This window comes from Pinus tabuliformis, chromosome 7 (assembly GCF_031772625.1).
Source record: "Pinus tabuliformis cultivar Carrire ecotype Pingquan chromosome 7, CPIR1, whole genome shotgun sequence".
Lineage (NCBI taxonomy): Eukaryota > Viridiplantae > Streptophyta > Pinopsida > Pinales > Pinaceae > Pinus > Pinus tabuliformis.
In genome coordinates this window covers 1210804696-1210825091 of record NC_142293.1, presented here as the reverse complement: position 1 = coordinate 1210825091, position 20396 = coordinate 1210804696, and the positions used below count along the sequence as shown (strand labels likewise).

The 20396-nt window shown below is 40.5% G+C and overlaps 1 protein-coding gene and 1 pseudogene across 1 annotated transcript in view; one reads left to right on the top strand and one right to left on the bottom strand.

Annotated features, from left to right (window-relative positions):
- The first annotated feature begins 319 nt into the window (after window positions 1-319).
- Window positions 320-20396, top strand: part of LOC149251764 (uncharacterized) — a 40448-nt gene continuing 20371 nt past the window's right edge. The window contains exon 1 of the mRNA XM_089459560.1: window positions 320-2685. Within this exon, the coding sequence (XP_089315686.1) occupies window positions 928-2685 (1758 nt within the window). The 5' untranslated portion in view covers window positions 320-927. The remainder of the gene's footprint in view (window positions 2686-20396) is intronic.
- On the bottom strand, window positions 9920-10243 carry LOC149251765 (small ubiquitin-related modifier 1 pseudogene; annotated as a pseudogene).

Sequence of the window (20396 nt, the reverse complement as noted above, 5' to 3'; positions counted from 1 at the left end):
TCCAAAAATTCTTGATAGTGTTGATTATGTTGTAGCCTCGCTAAACAATGCAATCAAAATATCTATTAATTAAATAAATTTCTTATTTTTAAAGAATATTTTAAATCTTAAGAAATGTAATTTATCCTAGTATTAATTTGTTCATAATTAATTTTGTGTTGACTTATTGGAGGGTTGAAAAATGTAGTTCTGGACCTAAAAATGTGGTTATTCCATTAGCACATATGAAAACTTTCCAAAGTCATGTGACCATGAACGAGCAGGCACGAGCCCCATGGCAATAAATTGAAGCCGGCTCGGTTAAGGGAATGTCACTTTTAATTTATTCGTGCCCCACTCGAACTATCTACAATCCCATCATATTGCTTACGAGTTATGAGAAAGAGTATTCGTCCATGCTCGACTGACTAGGAAGAATGTGAGTTGGATTTTGTCATAAAATACGGGGAGAGAGAAAGACTTGGTGCTGTAATTGTAGATCTGTGCTGCCAACTCAGCTGGCACACTAGATTGAGCTTTTGGTTTTCAGAAAAGTGCTGTGGGGACGAAGAGGCTGACAGACCTGAAAATGATACAATCGGATTGATAAAAATTGAATTGGAATTTGGATGGAACTCCCTTCTTCCTCCCGAATCGCGGGATCTTGGTGGTGGTGGTGATGATTATGCAAACACAATATATGTCAGCGAGTCCATCAATGGCGGGCACTTTACAACCAAGAGAGCCGAGGCACATCTGGAAGGGGCATGTGCTTGGTATTTAATTGGAAGAGAAGAGTCCCAAAAGGAAAGAGTAAAGCTTTTGTTTCAGTGAAGAAGAGGGGTATGGAAAGCAATAAGAACATGGCAATGGAGTGGATTTGGAAGCAATAGGGGTATGGGTTTGTTAGGATAGAATAGAATAGGGATTCGAACCTGGGACGCTGCGATGGAGCGACAGCAGCAGCAGCGACAAGAATTGCGCGCAGAGGAGATAACGAAGTATGCGCACAGCCCAGTGCACTGTGCAGTAGCGGGGCGGGATTATCCGGCGCTTCGGCGGATCCTCTCAACACTGCCGAGATTGCCCAAGGCTGGAGAAGTGACCACGGAGGAGGAATCGATATTGGCAGAGCAACGGGCGGACATCGTGTCTGGTTGCATAGATCGGCGGGACATCCCGGGGCGGGAGACGGCCCTCCATGTAGCCGTTCGGCTTGGGGATTGTACAGCCGTGGAGATGCTGATGGCTGCCGGGGCCGATTGGAGCCTACAGAACGAGCAGGGTTGGAACGCCTTGCAGGAGGCGGTATGCGCGCGCGAGGACGCCATCGCAATGACGATAACCAGGTATTATCAACCCCTCGCCTGGGCCAAATGGTGCCGACGCGTCCCCCGCATCATAGCCACTGCTGGGAGAATGAGAGATTTCTATATGGAAATAACTTTCCATTTTGAGAGCTCCGTTATCCCCTTCATAGGGCGCATTGCGCCGTCAGATACTTACAGGATCTGGAAGCGCGGTTCGAACCTCAGGGCTGACATGACCCTTGCAGGGTTTGACGGTTTTCGGATACAGAGGTCCGATCAGAGCTTCTTGTTCTTGGGCGAGGGCACCGAGGACCCGAGATTGTCTGCTGGATCACTTATCGTCCTTACTCACAAAGAAAAAGAAATCAGCAATGCGCTCGAGGGTGCCGGGACTCCGCCATCCGATGCCGAGGTCGCGCAAGAGGTTGCCCTGATGGCGCAGACGAATTTATATAGGCCTGGCATTGATGTTACTCAGGCTGAGCTCGTTCCTCATTTGAATTGGAGGCGGCAGGACAGGACTGAAATGGTTGGTCCCTGGAAGGCCAAGATCTATGATATGCTGCATGTGATGCTCAGTGTCAAGTCCCGGAGGGTCCCTGGGGCGATGACTGACGAGGAACTCTTTGCAGCAGAGAATGATAAGTTTGCGGATGAGCCGGTGGGTTATGAGGAGATGCTGACAAAGGAGGAGAAAGAACAGCTGGACCAAGCTCTGAGCATGGGGAATTCGGAGGCCATCGAAGATGAGGGGGCCATATTCTCTGGCCCTGTGGATCGGGATGAATGCCATCAGAATGGTGGGTTGTCGGGTTCTGCAGGGGATCCTGATGCCTCTGAGTCCTCCGAGGCCTCTGAAGCCAACTGTGATAAAGATAAGCGAGGTTGGTTTGGGTGGAGCAAGAAGATGACAAAAACTGATGGACTGAAGCGAACATCACTGAATTCACAAATTAATAAGCTTGATAAACAGCTAGAGAAACCCCTTCCTGAATGCAATGGCAGTGGCACTTTAGTTAATGAGGATTCGACAAGGATACTGAGGAAGTTCCCTAAGTTAGCTCCAGAGAGCAGTCAGAAATCAGTCGACCACCAACCATCTGAATTTCAGAAGGATGATGCTGTAGGTAGTAGAAAGGGAAAAGAGAAGGCTAGTAAAAGCATTAATAAGAAAGATTCAAGTAAAAAGAAAAGGTCCAGTGGAACAAATGACATTAAGCAAGAAAGTGAATACAAGAAGGGGTTAAGGCCTGTGCTCTGGCTGACACCTGATTTTCCTCTCAAAATAGAGGAGTTTCTGCCTTTGCTTGACATTTTAGCCAGTAAGGTAAAAGCTGTCCGGAGGTTGAGGGAGCTGTTGACAACCAAGCTGCCTCCTGGGACTTTTCCTGTTAAGGTAATTGCTGAATTCCTTTCTTAATGGTACTGCAAATTGAGTTATGTCTGTTCCAACAGATTTTCTATCGGAACCTTAATTGCTTTATTTAGATATACTTGCGAGATCCTCATGTGAAGCCACTTAGAATTAAAACATTCGAGCAGGAAAAGTCTCAATACAAAACCAATTGTAATTAATTTTTTTAGGATTAAACAATGTAAAGATAACAAACATGTAGTTACCATACTAAACAAGCATTTGGTTACTGGATCGATCAAGATAAAGGCTACTTCTAGTTGTTGATTCTTAGTTGATGTATGCCATTATGGGATAGAGTGCGGTCACAAATCTCTTCAGGACTAGGAGAAATTAAGTCTGCTTATCAAATGGGCTTTACAACTGGGGCGGTGACTGTAAGCGACTACCAGCTAGCTAACCACCAATCATTATTCAACACCCTTTGCTTTGCACTGACTCTTCATTTATGTTGACTTTCTCTGCTCAGACCAATCAGTGATCTGAATCTTGGACTACATTACCTCCTGCACCTCAAACATCCCTTCTCCATTTTAAAGGATGTTGTTGGCACATATAGTATTTATCTAGTAATATACCTGATTTGGACATTCCAATTGAAAGTTATGCCCAATTTAAGTTAATTTACTGTTTTTGTTCTTTCTGTGTAGACAGGTTTATAGGCAAACTTTTATTGATAATTTCTTCATAGCTTCTGCATCATATCTTTTGGAATTTCAGCTAGAAATAGAATGAAATGTATTCTTTCCAATAAACCTGCTTGCACTGAATTCGGATCTGCCAAATATGAGATATGCAGGATTTAACATGACGTCCTAATTTCTCAGGGTTTAATCAGATATCTTCTTTCCAATGGATTGGGTCTCATGAAATTCAGGCTTCCATAAATAAAAAATCTGCACAATTTATTGCAACCTACTTTTTTTAGTAATTTTTTTGGATTCGATTTAAACCCTAACTTCTATGGACTGCATCTCCTAGCGTTCTGGGCCAAATCTCTTGAAATTTTAACTAGAGATAGCTGGGAGATCAGTTCTCCCAAAAAATTAAGCGAAACTCAATTTGAATGTTCCAATAAAAAGTTGTAGTTGCAGGAAGTTAATATACTCCTTTAATGCATCGGTTTGGGAGATGTTTCCTCTAATACCACTTGTGATGATCCAAATTACTCAAAACAACATAATAAGTACTGAATACACCAAATTTAGAAGAGGGACATGAGTCCCAAAGTATGATATGTTAGATTTTCTTTCTGTAATAATTTCCAAATACACCATATTTAGAAGAGGGCTTGACTCCCAAAGTATAATGCGTTAAATTTTCTACAATTCTCAGTCAGTCTTCTCCAGTAGTGATAGCACTCTAGCTTCATTAATCTTGGTTTTTATGCACAACAGCAGAGAGAAGGCAGTGTGTGTGAGGGCACAACACTGGTAGATTAGAGGAGGTGCAGAACAGTTATTTAGGGGAGAGGAGAGGGTGCATGCATGCACCAACCTTCGAACATTTTGAGAGTCAAACTGCTGTTCAGATTTAGCACTTCAGTTAGCTCTTCTATTTCGGAGTTTGTTACTACATCCATTATCTATTGTCAGAATAGTGTAGAGATCCCTAGGGAGTGTTAGGGTGCTTACATAAGGAGTTGAGGAGGTCCCAGATCACAAGGAGAAGTGTGCATGCATGCATGCCACACTCATCCTCCAGTTGAATTGTGCACTGTCTCTGGCTCTTCTATCCATGCAACAGAGTGCACTGATTGTGTAGATTAGGGTTATGGTTTGACTGAGTCAGCATGGGTGCTTTGTGCATTTACTAGAAACATTGTATATTCCCTCTTCTTCTTATTCTGTAAAGGAGATGCAGTGTGTGCCACTTTGTTGGTTGACAAGTTTGAGTAGTTCTGGTTAGACCTACTTTTTACTGATGCAAGTGAGATCTCTGATATTGGCTAGAGGGCCATACGGCATAACCACTTCGCCCAAGGAAAAAATGAAAAACCTTAAAACAAAGAGGACATTATTGCTAGAGAAAAGGTGTCAAATATTAACTTGCAGGTGTGAGAGAGGGTTGGATGAGTGCAAGGTATTTTATTGTTGTACAACTATTGTTATTATTTTTTTAACCATAATTTGGAGATATTTGTGTTGGAATCACAATTGCTGTTACACCAAAACCTGCAGGTTTTAGTAAACGGACACATCGCCAGTGTTAACAGATCCTTGAGAGGCTGTTAGGCACATGTCACAAAACACATGGGGAGTGCTGGCTTTCTTTCATCCAACAATCTCCCCACCAGCGTGACCCAGGTGTGTTTCGAACTTGAGACCTTTGGCTCTGATACCACTTGTTGGAATCACGATTGCTATTGCACCAAAACTCGTAGGTGTTAGTAAATGGACGTATTGCCAGAGTTAACGGATTCTCGAGAGGCTGTTAGGCACATGTCGCGAAACACATGGCGAGTGCTGACTTTCATTCGTCCAACAATTTGCATTAAGCAACATGGGGAGTGCTGACTTTCATTCGTCCAACAGTTTGTATTAAGCAACATGGGGAGTGCTGACTTCCATTCGTCCAACAATTGTATTAAGCAAAATCTGCAACGTGGCTTGCAAGTTGCAGCACATATAAATTTGGCTATTTTGTAGATTTTCCACCTCCCTTCAAAGAACATGGGGGAGAGAAGACGGATTATCCTTTAACGGGGGCTTTTTATGCCAATTTCCTCAGTACATGAATAGATTCTAACAAACTGATTAAAGAGGTTAATACAGAAACAGAGCATAGTTAATGCATGTTTTTTCTAACCTCTAATTCGAGTGAAGCCAAGAGTTGCCTGATTGCTACTGCTTCATGAGCAATCTGGTCCCTATCAGATTCCCTTCCTTTTGTAAGAGGAGGTGCGAGATTTGGGGCATTCTTTTGCAGGACTTCAGCAAAAGAGAAGGATTTTACAGGCTTAGAGTGAACCTGCATTTTGGTTTCACTTGATTTTCTTCTTGCTGAGCTGATTCCGTTTCTTCCCCCTTTGTTTTCTCGGCATACTATTCTTCCTCCTCTGGCTCCTCTGCAACTTCTTCCTCTTCCTTTTCTCCTTCTTCTTTGTCTCTTCTGCTTGGGTATTAGCCACTAGATCCTGAGGGGATGGGTCTCAACTGATATCAGGTGGAGCTCATCGAGAGTTGAGATCCAATGCTGGTTCTTCTACTATTCCTTCTTGGTGTCTTCAGGGTTTATTGAGCCATCTAGATTCCCAAGTGCTTCAAATTTATTGATGCTTTTTGTTGATGGTCCCTCTTGTGATGGCTTTGGAGGGGATGGTCCCTACTGTTGGAATTTCTTATCCCTGTTTGTAACTCTCTTGAACTCAGGTCCCTTCCTTGATTGATACTCTGGAGGAGGTTCCTTAACTACTGCATTGAAGGAGGCTGCTCTTCTTGCATTTTGGACAATTTTTAGCAAAATTTTCATAAGCATGACATGCCATTTGTTGGAATTTCCTATCCCTGTTTGTAACTGTCTTGAACTCAGGTTCCTTCCTTGACTGATGCTTTGGAGTAGGTTCCTTCCTTAACTACTGCATTGAAGGAGGCTGCTCTTCTTGGATTTTTGGGCAATTTTTAGCAAAATGTTCATAAGCATGAGATGCCATGCATTAAAGAAGGAATCTGCTTTGGTGGTGACTCCACCCATCAAGATTGATTTGCAGGGCTTATGGGAGTCCCTTTCCCAAATCAAACTATTTGCATATTCTTGCACAAGAATATAAGTTCCCTTTGGGTTCTGCATGGTTAATGAACCAACCAATTTGTTTCCAATCATTCTAAGGGAGCTGTCATCCCAGGAAATTGATGCGAGTCAAGGTAATCTAACCCAAACTTCGGCCTGCTGTAATTTCCTGGTCTGGATTGAAATCAAGGTTCCACAAAGATAGTTACATTCCCCCGGATCCCATGAAGTATGGCACATATTTGACAATCAGACCCTGCTCTTCCTTATTTAGAAAGAAAAAGATATAAAACTCACGACTAGAGGCAAATGCTGTTACCTGTCCATTGATTTTTGAGGACCACTGTTCTGCTACCCATGTATCCACAGCGTTTGGACTAGTCCGGAGGCTTGTAAGTTTTCCAACTAAAGCCCTTGTAGATAGAATGAGTGCTTTCCTTCCTGGCTCGAAATACAAGAGTTCCAGATGAGGGAAAATGGAGTTGTTTTAGCTGATGTCTTTTGCTTGGGATCAGAGACTGGACTAGAGCTTTGAAAGCCTCAGGTTCCTTGTAGACATCTCCCATAGTTTAACCTTTACCCTGTGAGGCGGTAGCCCTTCTTTATGATTTGATTTAACACCTAATTCATGCAGAATGTAGTCTGAGGCTTCAGATTGTTGGCGGGTTCCTGGGTGCTTCAACGTAGCGGCTAAGATCTGAGGTGGATTACAGGTTTTCAGTGCAATGGTGAAGTAGATCAATGGTGGCTGGGGTAAGCCCTAGCTGTTGTGATATTGCTCAAACACAACATTCTTCCTTGATGCAATTTATATTAGTGTACAACTAGTAGTCAATGAACACATCAACATTGTTGCTATTTCTGCAACAAGTCTCTTACAGTATTTGATTGCTTTAAAATGCACACAAGGACTCAATTCTAGAATTTGATCTGATTTGAGATGCTGAAGTTAGGCCCCCCTCCAAATGTGGTGCAGGTAGTCATATGTGGCATATGTTTGTTATTCAGTTGGTTATTGTTTTAGAGTCTGTAGAAGCATATTTTTCAGCGCCCTATGTGCTAACACCTGGTAGATGTTCATGTTTGAATGTAATATCCCTTAGGGGAAAATTACCCTTAGGGTTGAAAAGTGTCAAGCCAGCGGTAACTCCACGAATGTGATTGTTGATTTGCATTAAGATAGAACATGGATATATACATGGAGAGGGAGACTATTGGGTTTCATCTCCCAATGTCTCTTTATCTTCCAATTCCCTTTATTTTGATATCTATAATATTCACATGGATTTACCTAATCCCAAAGATTAGGTGTCAACAGTCCCTCGCTTAATCTGAAGGGATGTTGGTGAGTCCAAGCATCATTCTAAATCTTTCAAACTTTTCCTTTCTAAGCGCTTTGGTGAAGTGTTGAAAGCTTGACTAAACTAAGAGAGGTGGGGGGGGTGGGGTGGGGGTGGTGAATCAATTTAGTATATTCAAGGACATTAAAATTCTTTTCATTTATCTCATTAACTGATACATAATATAACAACTTAACAAATAGTAACCAACATATGAATATGTGATCAACAAGTAATAAGCAAATCACACTAGATACATGAACACATAATAACAACACACATTGACACCAGATATATGTGGAAACCCATAAAGGGAGAAAACCATGGTTTTATTATTCTTGTGATTTAAAGGCAAGCTCCCACTGGTGAATCAATTTAGTATATTCAAGGACATTAAAATTCTTTTCATTTATCTCATTAGCTGATACATAATATAACAACTTAACAAATAGTAACCAACATATGAATATGTGATCAACAAGTAATAAGCAAACCACACTAGATACATGAACACATAATAACAACACACATTAACACCAGATATATGTGGAAACCCATAAAGGGAGAAAACCATGGTTTTATTATTCTTGTGATTTAAAGGCAAGCTCCCACTCCTTATTACATCTGATTTCCTGTAGGCCCCAACCTATAGGAGGTTGCTACCTCCATTTTCTGCAAGCTGCAACATGCAAGGAAGCTCCAACTCCCATGTGCTTTCTGTAGGCTACAATACACAAGAGGCTCCTACCTCAACCAACTCCAACTGGATATTTATCAAGCTTCAACTTGAAAGGAGACTACCATTCCCTTATGCAAACACGAAATAACAATGTACTGGTTTACCTGGTCATAAACTTTGCATATCTCCATCTTCATTTCTGCATCTTCTTCCCTTCAAATCTGCTTCACAAGTGCCAGGCAACTAATGCATAATAGCTCAATCAACTTCCACACCTCCTGCCAACATCAAATACCAATCTTTATCATTAATGCATCACAACAATCTTTGCCTTTGCCTTGGAGTCTTGCCTTTGCATCACAACAATTAAGCTTAATGAACAGTTTTACATCACAACAAATTCTTTAATATAGTAACCTCTGCAACATTATCAAAACATTTTAATGTATCACAACTCTTCCTCCTTCTGCTCCTTTGCCTTCTCTTACTGCTTGCTGCTCCTTGTGTTGCTGTTCTTTGTGCTTGTTGCTCCTTTGTTTGTTGATTTGCAGCTATAACAACATATGTCTACCTCTGCTTATTTAGCATTGATTGCAACCATGCATGCTTGTTGTTGCTCCTTGCCTGCTGCTGCTCCTGCATCCCTTGCTACTCCTTGTGCTGCTCCTTTGCTTGCTGCTGCTCCTGCATCCCTTGCTACTCCTTGTGTTGCTCCTTTGCTTGCTGCACATTTGCCATCAATGACAATATTGCCAACAATCTCCCCCTTTGGCATTGATGGAAACATATTTTTCCTCCCCCTTTCATTCTCAGAAGTGTCTTTCTTCCTCTGATTACCTCCCCCTTTGACATCAATGGAAAGGGGATTACAAATGTCTTGTAGCTTGGAAGAAAAAAAATCCTCAGTGTAGTGTAGCGGTCATCATGTTTTATAACTTGCAATGTATTGTTCTGCATGATTGAATAAATGTTGCTCCAGATGGCTTATTAGGGCTCCTTCATATTGGATGAATGCTGCTCCAAAGTTAACCCTACTCTATATGACATGGAAACATTGTAAGAGCGGTGCAAAATATTGTTGTGAGAACACTCTCAAAGCAAGAATACTGTTGAGAGAACACTTTGTAAGGAAAACATGGTATGGTTCCAGTTTATGACTGTATATTTGTTTATATTCTCATTATAGTTGCCAAAGATTCGTATTACTGCCAAAGGACCATCAAGCTGCAAGCTTTTGCATACAAAGACATATATCTATCTATCTATCTATATATATATATATATATATGTATATTATCTCTGGGCACATTATTTAGGCGTATATATATATATATATTATCTCTGAGCACATTATTTAGGCCTATGAAAATTAATATTACATGCCGAAACTAAGTTCAAAATAAGTTTTGACATATTTCCAAATTCAAACCATCGTGACAAGAGGTTGTCATCTAGTTGACAACCCACTTTAACGCCTTCCTCCTATTTGATGAAGCATGGCATCAATCTCATCTCCATCTTCCATTTCAAGTTCTTCAAGAGTTTGCTCCCCTTGTAAACGCTTCCCATCAAATAGAAAAACTATGGAGTTAAAATCAACGGATTGCCTATCACAGTAAACATTCATTAACTTCCTCAGTTGAGTACTAAGTTTGATTTTGCAAAATACTTCATTTCCATCCTGGCCCTTGATCTTGAGATTAATGCGTGCACCCTGGTCCATGAGCTTCTTCTCTTCCTCCACGCTCACCGCACCAGCACCCTGGTTTTCGCCATTGTCAACGCCAGACATGGTTGGTTCTTCTGCTACAACAATTTTTCCAAAAAAAAGGATTGAAAAATTCACTCAGAGTTGCTAAAACCGGTGGCCGAGATTTAGGTTCGTATCTCCATTTACCTATGATATATAATGCCACCAATTATAACGGATACCTCAGTAATAGATTCCCTTGGCCTGCAATTACAACGGATTCCCCTAGGCGATAACACACTGGCTCTGTAGGTGGCACTGACTATGTAACCGTTCTGAATACGCTGAATTTGCCAGTATTAACTTGTAATGATTAATGTGCCAACCCCTCCAATAACCCGTTATGTTGGTATTAACGTGCTGGGTGCATAATGCATTCATAACGTGCTGGCATAATGCATTCATAATGTGCGTGTCTATTGTGTCTATGGTTTCCTCTGGCAATGTAAGTAGAAACAATCCCTTTCACAAGCCAAGCTCCAGAGATATTAATGTTTTCCATGTCTTTGATCGTTGAGACTTTAAGAATAACAAATGTGATTTCCTTAGCTGTTTTAAGAAATAAAATATGGCAAGGGGTAAATTACTTGGAGATAAAATCTGGTCTTAGCGAATTAGAATAATCTTCATGATGCCGTTGTTGGAGTCTTCATTTGTAGCGTTCTGTAGAGACCGTTTGCAACGTTCTAGAGAGAACGTTTCAGAATTGATGAATCGTGCAGCATGGATTGCAGTGCAGTGGCAACGTTCTCAACGTTCTAGAGGCAAGAACCTTTGATCTGACGCTGCAATATGCTTCAACGTTCTTTGCAGCGTTTTTCAACGATGCTGGGTGTGTAATCAATGTAGCTTAGAGGTATCGGTCTACCTGATGTTGCTTAGAGGTATCGCTTTGCCTGACGTTGGTCAGAGGTATCATATTGTAACACAATTTAGAAATATAATGCTGCCTGCTTCAAAATAATAACGCTTCATGCTCCAGAATAATAATGCTCCATGTATTAATGATAATAACGCTTTGAATGCTCCAGAATAATGCAAATTTGGATGCTCTAGAATAATAACACAACCTCCATATCTTCTCCATATCTTCGGAATGTCGTGCATGCCATGTATTGGTCAGTGGTGGAAGATCACGCACAAATATCTTTGCCAGTAGAGAATTAGGCTGGGATGGAGTTTTTGTCCGAAGAATTAATTTGTTCTCAGTTCTCTCAGCCACCATAATCCCTAGTAACCGCGGGGATCGATGGTGGAGCTCTCTAGGACGAGAACTTGATGATTTTTGAAAACCCTGAGTTGGGCGTTGCGAATTTTGCATTTGAGGAGGGTACATCAGCGCAAAACATCAACTTAACATTCTTGGAAAACATCATCAAACGTACCATATTTAAGATTGTCTTGTTCATTCTTTCAACTACTCCATTCTGTTGGGGATTATAAAGCACGGTTGTTGGATGTTTGATCCCGTGCTGGTGAAGATAATTTTCAAATTCATTTGAAGTATATTCTTTTCCATTATCAATATGAATAGAGCCAATATGAGATTGTGCATCATTTTCAATCCATGTATAAAAGTTCTTGAATGTTTAAAAAGCTTCATAATTGTTCTTCAATCAATAAACCCAACACATTCTGGTGTAGTCATCATATATTTATTACCATTTGCAGAAGGAACAAACATTGGGCCAGACAAATTAGAATGGATGAGTTCAAGTTTTCTATGTGCTCTGGAATGAGAATCATGAAAACACTATTTGTTGTGCTTTCCTAAGATACAAACATTACATTGCTTAAGTTTCCTAGGGATAGTTGGCAAATCAATAACACCATTTTTTTTCAACAAACGAACGCTGTCATAGTTCAAATGTCCAAATCTAGCATGCCATAAAAGACTTGATGGAAGTGTACCTTCATCATAATGAGAACCGTATGAAAAGTTTTGTGCATGAGCAGAGGTTCCTTGCAGCTTCAAAAGTCTTTCTTCTTCTTTCCCAGTCATGACAAATGAGTGATTTGATGCTTTTCTGACCTCAAACTTGGCATCAAATATGTGAATGGAGTGTCCTTGCTGACGGATGTGGACCAAAGACAACAAGTTTCTCCTCAGTTCCGGGAGGTATAGAACATCATGTAGAAGAAAGTCTGGAAGACTAGGCAGTTTGAGCTTGATGGTGCTGAGCCATGATGGCTTGAATTTTGACTTGTTTACAAAGTATACTGCTCCATCAACATTATCAGTGAATTCTTCAAAAGAAATCTCTTTTGAAAGTCATGTTGCAAGTTGCTCCTGAATCAAGCAACCAATCATCTTTCCATGAAGCAACTGAAGCATTGAATAAGTCTTCAGTTACTCTAATGTTGCAATGTGCCACAACATAATCAACAGACTTAGGTGCTTTTCTTTTCCCTTTACCAGGTGTTTTACCCTTTTCTTCATTTCTTTCCTGCTCAATTTTGTTCCAAGGCAGTTTACATGTGGAAGCATCATGCCCATTTCTATCGCATCATATGCAATGAAGATCAGATCTTTCTCCTTGGAAATGTCTGCCCCCCCCCGCCTCCAAAATTCTTCCTTCCTCTTCCTCTTTGGCCACCTCTTCCTCTAGAAGAATCTTATCCTTGATTCTTCTATTTTTTTGCAAGGCACACAACTTCTTCAGAAGACTGAGGAGTTGTCTTCTTCCCAAAAGCCTTCTCTCTTTCAACAAACTTTTGCTCAAGGGAGTCAAAGGTAATCTCCTTAAGTTTGCCACTTTATTGTAATGACACAAGATAATGTGAATAAGTGGGATATAGTGCCTTGACATAAGCTATGAGAGGAATATATATTTCAACACCAGTGGCTTTTATGTCATGCATAATGGATCTTACTTCTGATGCTAAGGCAAGAGGGTCATCATTTTTCAACTCAAGATTGAACAATTAGATCACCAGTTGAACAATTTCAAGTTCAGAGTGTGAGTCATATAATTCTTTCAATTTCTTTAGGCTTCAAAAATATTTGAAAATGGCGAAATATGACGACTCACCTCTTCATTTACAGACGCTGCAATCAAGGCATAAGCTTTGCTGTTGTTGTTTTCCCAAATGACAAGCTCCTTGTTTGAAGTGGGATTTTCCGGTGCATTGCGTCCTTCTCTTTCGCAAACTCCTTTCGACAACTCATTGAAAATCAAGGTGTGTTTAATCTTCTTGGGCCACTCATGGTAGTTCTCTTTTCTAGTGAGAACTACTCCCACTATAGATATGAGTGAATGCATCATCAAAAATACTATCTGCTTTTGATTCAAAATCACAACCTTACTTGATGTCTTCCATTAGGTAAAAGATTGATTTAATATACAAAAGGGAAAGCTTTAAATGTAGGCATCACCACTTATAATATGTCACCACTCATCACTCATAACATATGACATATAATATATACTCCATACATACTCATATCACTCCATAAAATATATATGCCATAACCTTCATAAAATCTTAACCTCACATATTAATACCAAACCTTTTAAAAACTACTCAACGCACTTTATATGTCACTTCATGCATACCACTCACACCGTTTATTCCTTTTAAATATACGGATTTTAAAAAGGAAATGAACGCTCATATATGGCCATTAAAAGGAGTTCAACGAATTTCTTATTCCATCCACGACCCTTTTAAAAATCCATTATATCATTACTTGGAATATGGTAATAAGAAAATCTAAACACAGGTGCACCGTTTCACCGTTTTGAGGGGAGACAACGCACAATATTCATTTGTTTTTTTTAAATCAACACAGCATACCATGTATGACTATTCCATTAACAAGCAACACCATTAGGCCCTCGTATCATACAATCTTCAAAAAAGGAGCACACAGCAAGTTTGAATTAAACACCACAGTCACGGTTTTCAGCCCTCAACAAAAAATTGTTCAATCACAGAATGCCTAGTCTCCAATACATACATTCCATGGATTTGCATAAGCAGTATCAAATGAAATTGCAACATATACCATATCGCATACCAGCCAAACGACTTTACGGTCTCAGCATTCGACGCGCAGAGATAAACTGCTACTCCTTTCAACGCATATGAACCAGCACCATTCCAAGACTTCAAATTAATGCCTCTGCTCTGATACGGTCATTAAAATATGAACCGTTTTTTTTCCAGGAGCTCAATGCACAGGTGCAGCAGAAAATTCAATGCAGCCATTAACACAGGCAAAGAAAAACGGATACACAGGTTGACACATCAAATGAGGACAATGGCATGAGGTACAGCAAAAAGCTAATTTGGGAGCTGGCTGTGATACCATGTCAGGCCAGGAGTAACTCCATGATTGTGATTGTTGATTTGCATTAAGATAGAACATGGACATATACATGGAGAGGGAGACTGTTGGGTTTCATCTCCCAATGTCTCTTCGTCTTCCAATTCCCTTTTTTTTGATATTTACAATATTTACATAGATTTACTTAATCCAAAAGATTAGGTGTCAACAAAAAAAGCACATGACAAGATTTGTATGGTAACTAGTATCACAGTATTCTTTTAATTTTTGCAAACAGTGGCAATATTGAATTCAATAAACAGTGTAACCAGTATTTAACTCCAACAACTCATGCACATGAAGCTAATCCAGCAGTACATAATGGGTTATAAACCCACAGTCCTTCCAATCTCACACCGCAGTTTAGATGCACAACAATTGATAAAACCCTACTGTCCTAATAATCTTGGTGTGAACTGACAGCTGGCCTCAGTAATCAGCCAAGACTTTGCTGCCTCTTTGCTGCCACAGTCCAATCAGCCAGACTTTGTTGCCACAGTTCCTTTCACTGAGATGTTCTGATGCTACAAACACACCTCAGGGGCATACCGCTGCCACAGTTTCCTTGGACAATGTGAGTCGCCCCTCCAGCAAAACCTTGAACCAGACTATGCTGCCCCAAACAGTCCTTTGCTGCCGAAACTAGACTTCAGGAGGGTTTGCGGTCACGATTGTTACCTCAGACAGATTCTGCGGCCACAGATCAGATCTTGGAAATGAGACACTGCCACAGTTACACCTTCAATATAGGCTGTAGAGTCTAAGAAAACCCTCAGTAACCCTTCGCTGCCACCAATTTGGCTTCTGGAACCCTCTGCTGCATCAGATCCAACCTCAGAAACTTCACAAACCTCAGGAAACTTTGCTGCCAAAGATTTATCCATATAAACAATTGCGTTGCCTCAAGAAAGTCTCCTTAAAGGAAGGCCACTGCCTCAGGTAGGGTTTCAGGGCTATTTTGCTGCCCAGTCTTCACTTGATGTCCCATTTTGCCCTTGGAAAGCCTTGAACAGGCCTGCGATGTCACAGATTAGCCTTTCGCTGTCCAAACTTTCCTTTGCTGTCCCTTGCTGTCCCAGAATGGCCTTGAACAGTCCTTTACTGCCCAGACGACGCCACAGAATTATACCCTCAGAAACCCTTGTTGCCATAAAATAGATGAAGGATGCCTTAGAAAATTATGCTAGATAGAATAAAGAGAAAGGATTAGATAGGGTGGAATCTTGATTCTTTCACCACCGAAACCATTCAGAGAAAAGGGGTCTTAAAACCCTCCAAGAGCCTGAGCCATAAAATCAGAAAGATCCACAATCTACGATGAGTAAAATGAATCTCATCTCTCCTTTTTATAGATCCCCTTTGGGGTCTTCCCTCCTAATTTCAATTTGAGGGGCTAACAAGTTTCCCTCCTTTTTGCCCCAAATTTGGCTTTTAACGCAAGCTTTCTTCCAATTTTCACAAATTATCCAATGTTACCCCAATCACATCAAGTAATGTGTTTCCCTTTTTACAAGTGATTATAGCCTATGGGGTTGGATAGGGTAATTCGCCCTTGGGTAATTTAATTAGAAGAGGGCATTACATTGAATTTGATAATAAGTTTGCCAACAACAAAAATATGATAAACTTCTCAACAAAGAGAATTAAGTGAAATTTGTTGTAAGTTCATATATTCGAACGGAAGTCAAATATAAATATTCTTACATTCAAATTCGATCCAAAATATGTCAAATTATTTGTCAAGACTTGGAATATCGTAAAACATCATTGTATTTTTAAAAGCATGATATTATATATATATATATATATATTTGTATGTGTGGTTCACATACACTGGAGATCGGTGGCCGCTACATCCACGGAAACTATTTGGGCAGATCCTCCTGAAGGGATCACTTCCCGCTGGCTTATTAGCAGAGCCTAACCTCGAGAGTGTAGAGGAGAATTGACCCCGTGACCTCCAATTAGCAAGGTGCTTTTAACAACAAGAATTTAACCAATTGAGCTAACCCTCGGGGCTATATATATAAGGCATTCCTGCTATAGGCCCAAAAAGCCCCTGACAGCTTCCCATAAAAATAGATCAGCAAGAAAAGTAGGATCTCAAAAAAAGAAAATACGTTCTTTATCCTCAAAAAGACTCAAAACTTTGCTAATACAGTCCTTTAGCTGTGCATATGAAGAGAAAATATAATCTGCCGAGAACATAAACTTTCCAACATCTTTGATGAAAATATGCATTATCTAGGTCCGATAGTCATGAAGAAATTCTGTTTAGTGATCTTCTTTGCTTGTTGTAACCTTCCATCTGCCGGAGTCCATGTCCAAACAAGCTTACCGTCTGCTGTTTGATTCATGAATAAGTGATATGTGAGAAAGAGGAAACTAGCTGTTGCACATTCTGGAAAAGTGGCTGGAGGGTGTAATTATGAAGGCTGGAGAATTCTTTCATCCAGTTAAGCACAAGCAAAGAGTGTCCATAAATGTGAAGATGTGAAACCCTTTGTTCTTGAAGAAGATGAAGTAAAAGCTTTAGGGCCATAAGCTCTGCAAAATTATTTGTAGCTGGTCCCAGATTTGCTGAGAAGGAAATATGATGGGAGAGAGAGAAAAAGACTACCCCTAGCTTTCCCCTCGGGTGGGAATTTCTTTGTGCAGCCCCATCAAAGAAGACCCAAGGGTTGTCAGATTGGATTTGTATGTCAGGGCGAGAAGGCTGCAGCTGGGATCCTGGTGAGGACGGAAAAGCATTTATGACAGCCAGATTCAGAACTGCAATTTTGAGGGATGAAGGCGCTCTATTTTCAGAAATTGCTTAGTTTCAATCCCCAGCCAGAACCCTCGTGCAACAGAAAGAGGGAGAGCTTTGTGCTGTGTGCTGATAACCAATTTGATAAATCTTCTTCAATAGTAGATCCTTCCCATACATAGGACTGACCTTCGAAGAGATGAATTTTTGTCCACAACACTTGCCTAAATGGGTAGTGGAGAAAGAGTTGACTGACTGATTCAGCTTCACGAAAGCACAGTATGCATTGACTGGGGCTATGGAAGGAGTGCTTGTGGATATTATCCTATGTTGCAAGAGTTTCCAGTAGCCGCGTATTTTGGGTACGGGGGAACAAGTATCTGGTACAGCTAGAATCTTTGCCCAAATTTACAGGAAATGTCAAGTGGGGAGAAACAATAATATAATATATTAAAATTTAATATATATTAAAAATAAAAATAAAATAATTAATTTATTTCCATCCAAAATTTGCCAATTAAATTGCATCCTGCAAATTCCATCTTGCAATGAAATATGTAAAATATTGAAATTTGAAACACTGCCAGAAAAATTCAAAATATGAATCCATCAACAATTTGCCAATCAAATTCCTTGCCAGCAAAGAAACATGCGGAACTTCCTAACTGGAAAAAATGTTGTTATTACTTGATTATTATGTGATTTCATGCAATGCTATATATATTCAACTTTGAAATTCAAGTTTGGAAATTTATAAAATGAAACTGATTAACACGCTACTCTCTCTCTCTGACCATCATTGTAATTCGTTAAATCTTATCATTAAAGATTCAAGATAGATTTCAAGAAAGTAGACTTATTTGCAGTTGTTGAACTTAAAGATTTGCAACAGAAGCTGCCAAGGGATGACCGGCAACTGGCTATATTTTGTTGAAACCTTTGCTACATCTCCACATCTTTGTCACTTTACAGAGCTCATGCAGTCCAGCCCCTGACCTGGCCGAAACTTGAAAATTTTCTCAAAATAGGTACCCGAAACGTCAAAATTTGTTGCAGTGAAGCTCCCGAAAAGCTCCAAAGTACCCGCTAAAGCTCCAGTGGTTTTGGAGTGTTTCCTACAAGCTCCCAAGCTCCCAGGAGCGCGGGAGGCTGGGGGCCGTGCTTTCCAATGCCTGGGAGCAGTACCCATGTAACTATGATATTATCCCAAGTTTGTTCTCAAGGAGAAGCCACATAAAAAGTTTTGCTTTTGCTGGGCATTTTAGTTTCTGAAATTTCTTCTCCCACCGAGGATCAGAGGGCTGCTGGTTCCTCTGAGCCATATAGAGATAGCTTGTTTTGGAAGGATTATGTGCCCAGACCCCCCATGCAACAGAGATGAAGAACTTTATGCTGTGCTGATAAATAATTTGATAAACCTTCTTCAATGGTAGATCCTTGCCATACGTAGGATTGACATTCTAAGAGATGAATTTTTGTCCACACTGCCTGCATAAATGGGCAGTGGAGAAAGAGGTGACTGGCTGTTTCAGCTTCATGAAAGCACAGTATGCATTGGCTAGGGCTATGGAAGGAGCGCTTCTGGAGATTATCCCAAGTTTGTTCCCAAGGAGAAGCCACATAAAAAGTTTTGCTTTTTCTGGGCATTTTAGTTTCTGAAATTTCTTCCCCCACCAAGGATCAGAGGGCTGCTGGTTCCTCTGAGAATGATAGAGCCTGTTTTAGGAGAGTATCCCCTGGAAGGATTATGTGCCCAGATGAGTTGGTCCAGTTAATTAAAGAGGTGAACAAAGGAATTATTGAGAGAATGGATGTAAATATCCCAGGCATTTGCCTGATCCCCGTCTAATCGAAGGCCTGAAGAAGAATCCCATCTTTGAATGCCTTGAAAAATGTCCCTACGGGAAACTTGGTTTAAAAAGTGGAAACCCTCTCTGTTTAGCCTACTTATCAACTGATCAGGAAGGATATGATTATTGAGGTTTCCAATCCATGGGTCCTTCCCCATTAGGACCTGAGATTCATCACCAATTTTCCATCTCAAACCCTGTCCAATGAGTGGGAAAGCCTGCATATAGCTTTCCATATAATGGAACTATTCCTTGAAGATTTAATGGAGTCCTGTTCCAGTTTGATACAGTGAAGGGACTTATATATTTGCTCTGCATAACGTGGGCCCAGAGATCAGATCCTTGTCTTAAACACCAAATACTTTTGGCAGCAAGTGCTTGTGAGCAGTGTTGAAAATATTGGTATTGGGAAAATATCGGAGAGGGTCCAGAAAATATCTTATTGGCAATATCGGCGAAAATATCGACAAAATATCGGCAAATATCAGGAAGCATAAAAATTGTATAATATATTGATTTTTTTCAGATTTTTAAACATATAAAGCAATAACAACATGAAATAAACACATTGGCACATAAATATGAAGAAAGCACTGATATATATGATGTCAAATAGAAATGATACATCAAAGGCGATACCAAATCTTGCTGATCCCTGATAATTGTCCATTCAAGGACTCAAATGTGGAGAACCAATACAAAATAACATCACATATATAAAAGTATCTCATCATCATGAGTTATATGTAGCGTAACAAATAAAACTAGCAGGCTAGCAGCTATCTATCTGAAATCACTGCCATCTCCCCCTTTTACGGGAAAACATGATGGGCTGTTTGCCAGGCCTGCCCCTAGTAGTAGAAGGCCTTGACCCTGCCTCTGCACCTAATGGCAAATAATGAGTTCTAGGTATGGGGCTATGCTCTCCTGTATCTATAGCAGATGGTGTTGATGCTGATGCTTCTGCAGTGTCCTCCTCCTCCTCCTCTTGCTCCTCCTCTGAGTGCTGCTGCTGCTCCTCCGAGTCCTCCTCCTCTTGCTGCCCCTGTTCTAATGGATCATCTGCCACTGGCTCTAACCATGAAGGTGACTCCTCCAAGATGGGCTCCTCAGACTCCACCCTCCATTGAGACAATACATCAATATTGTCTAAGGAAATAGCATCTGGATCAATTGGTGATTCTATTTGCCTCACTCGGAGTCGGATGTTATAATGCACATACACCAAATCGTTGAGGCGTGCAAACTCCAACCTTTAAGAGTGTC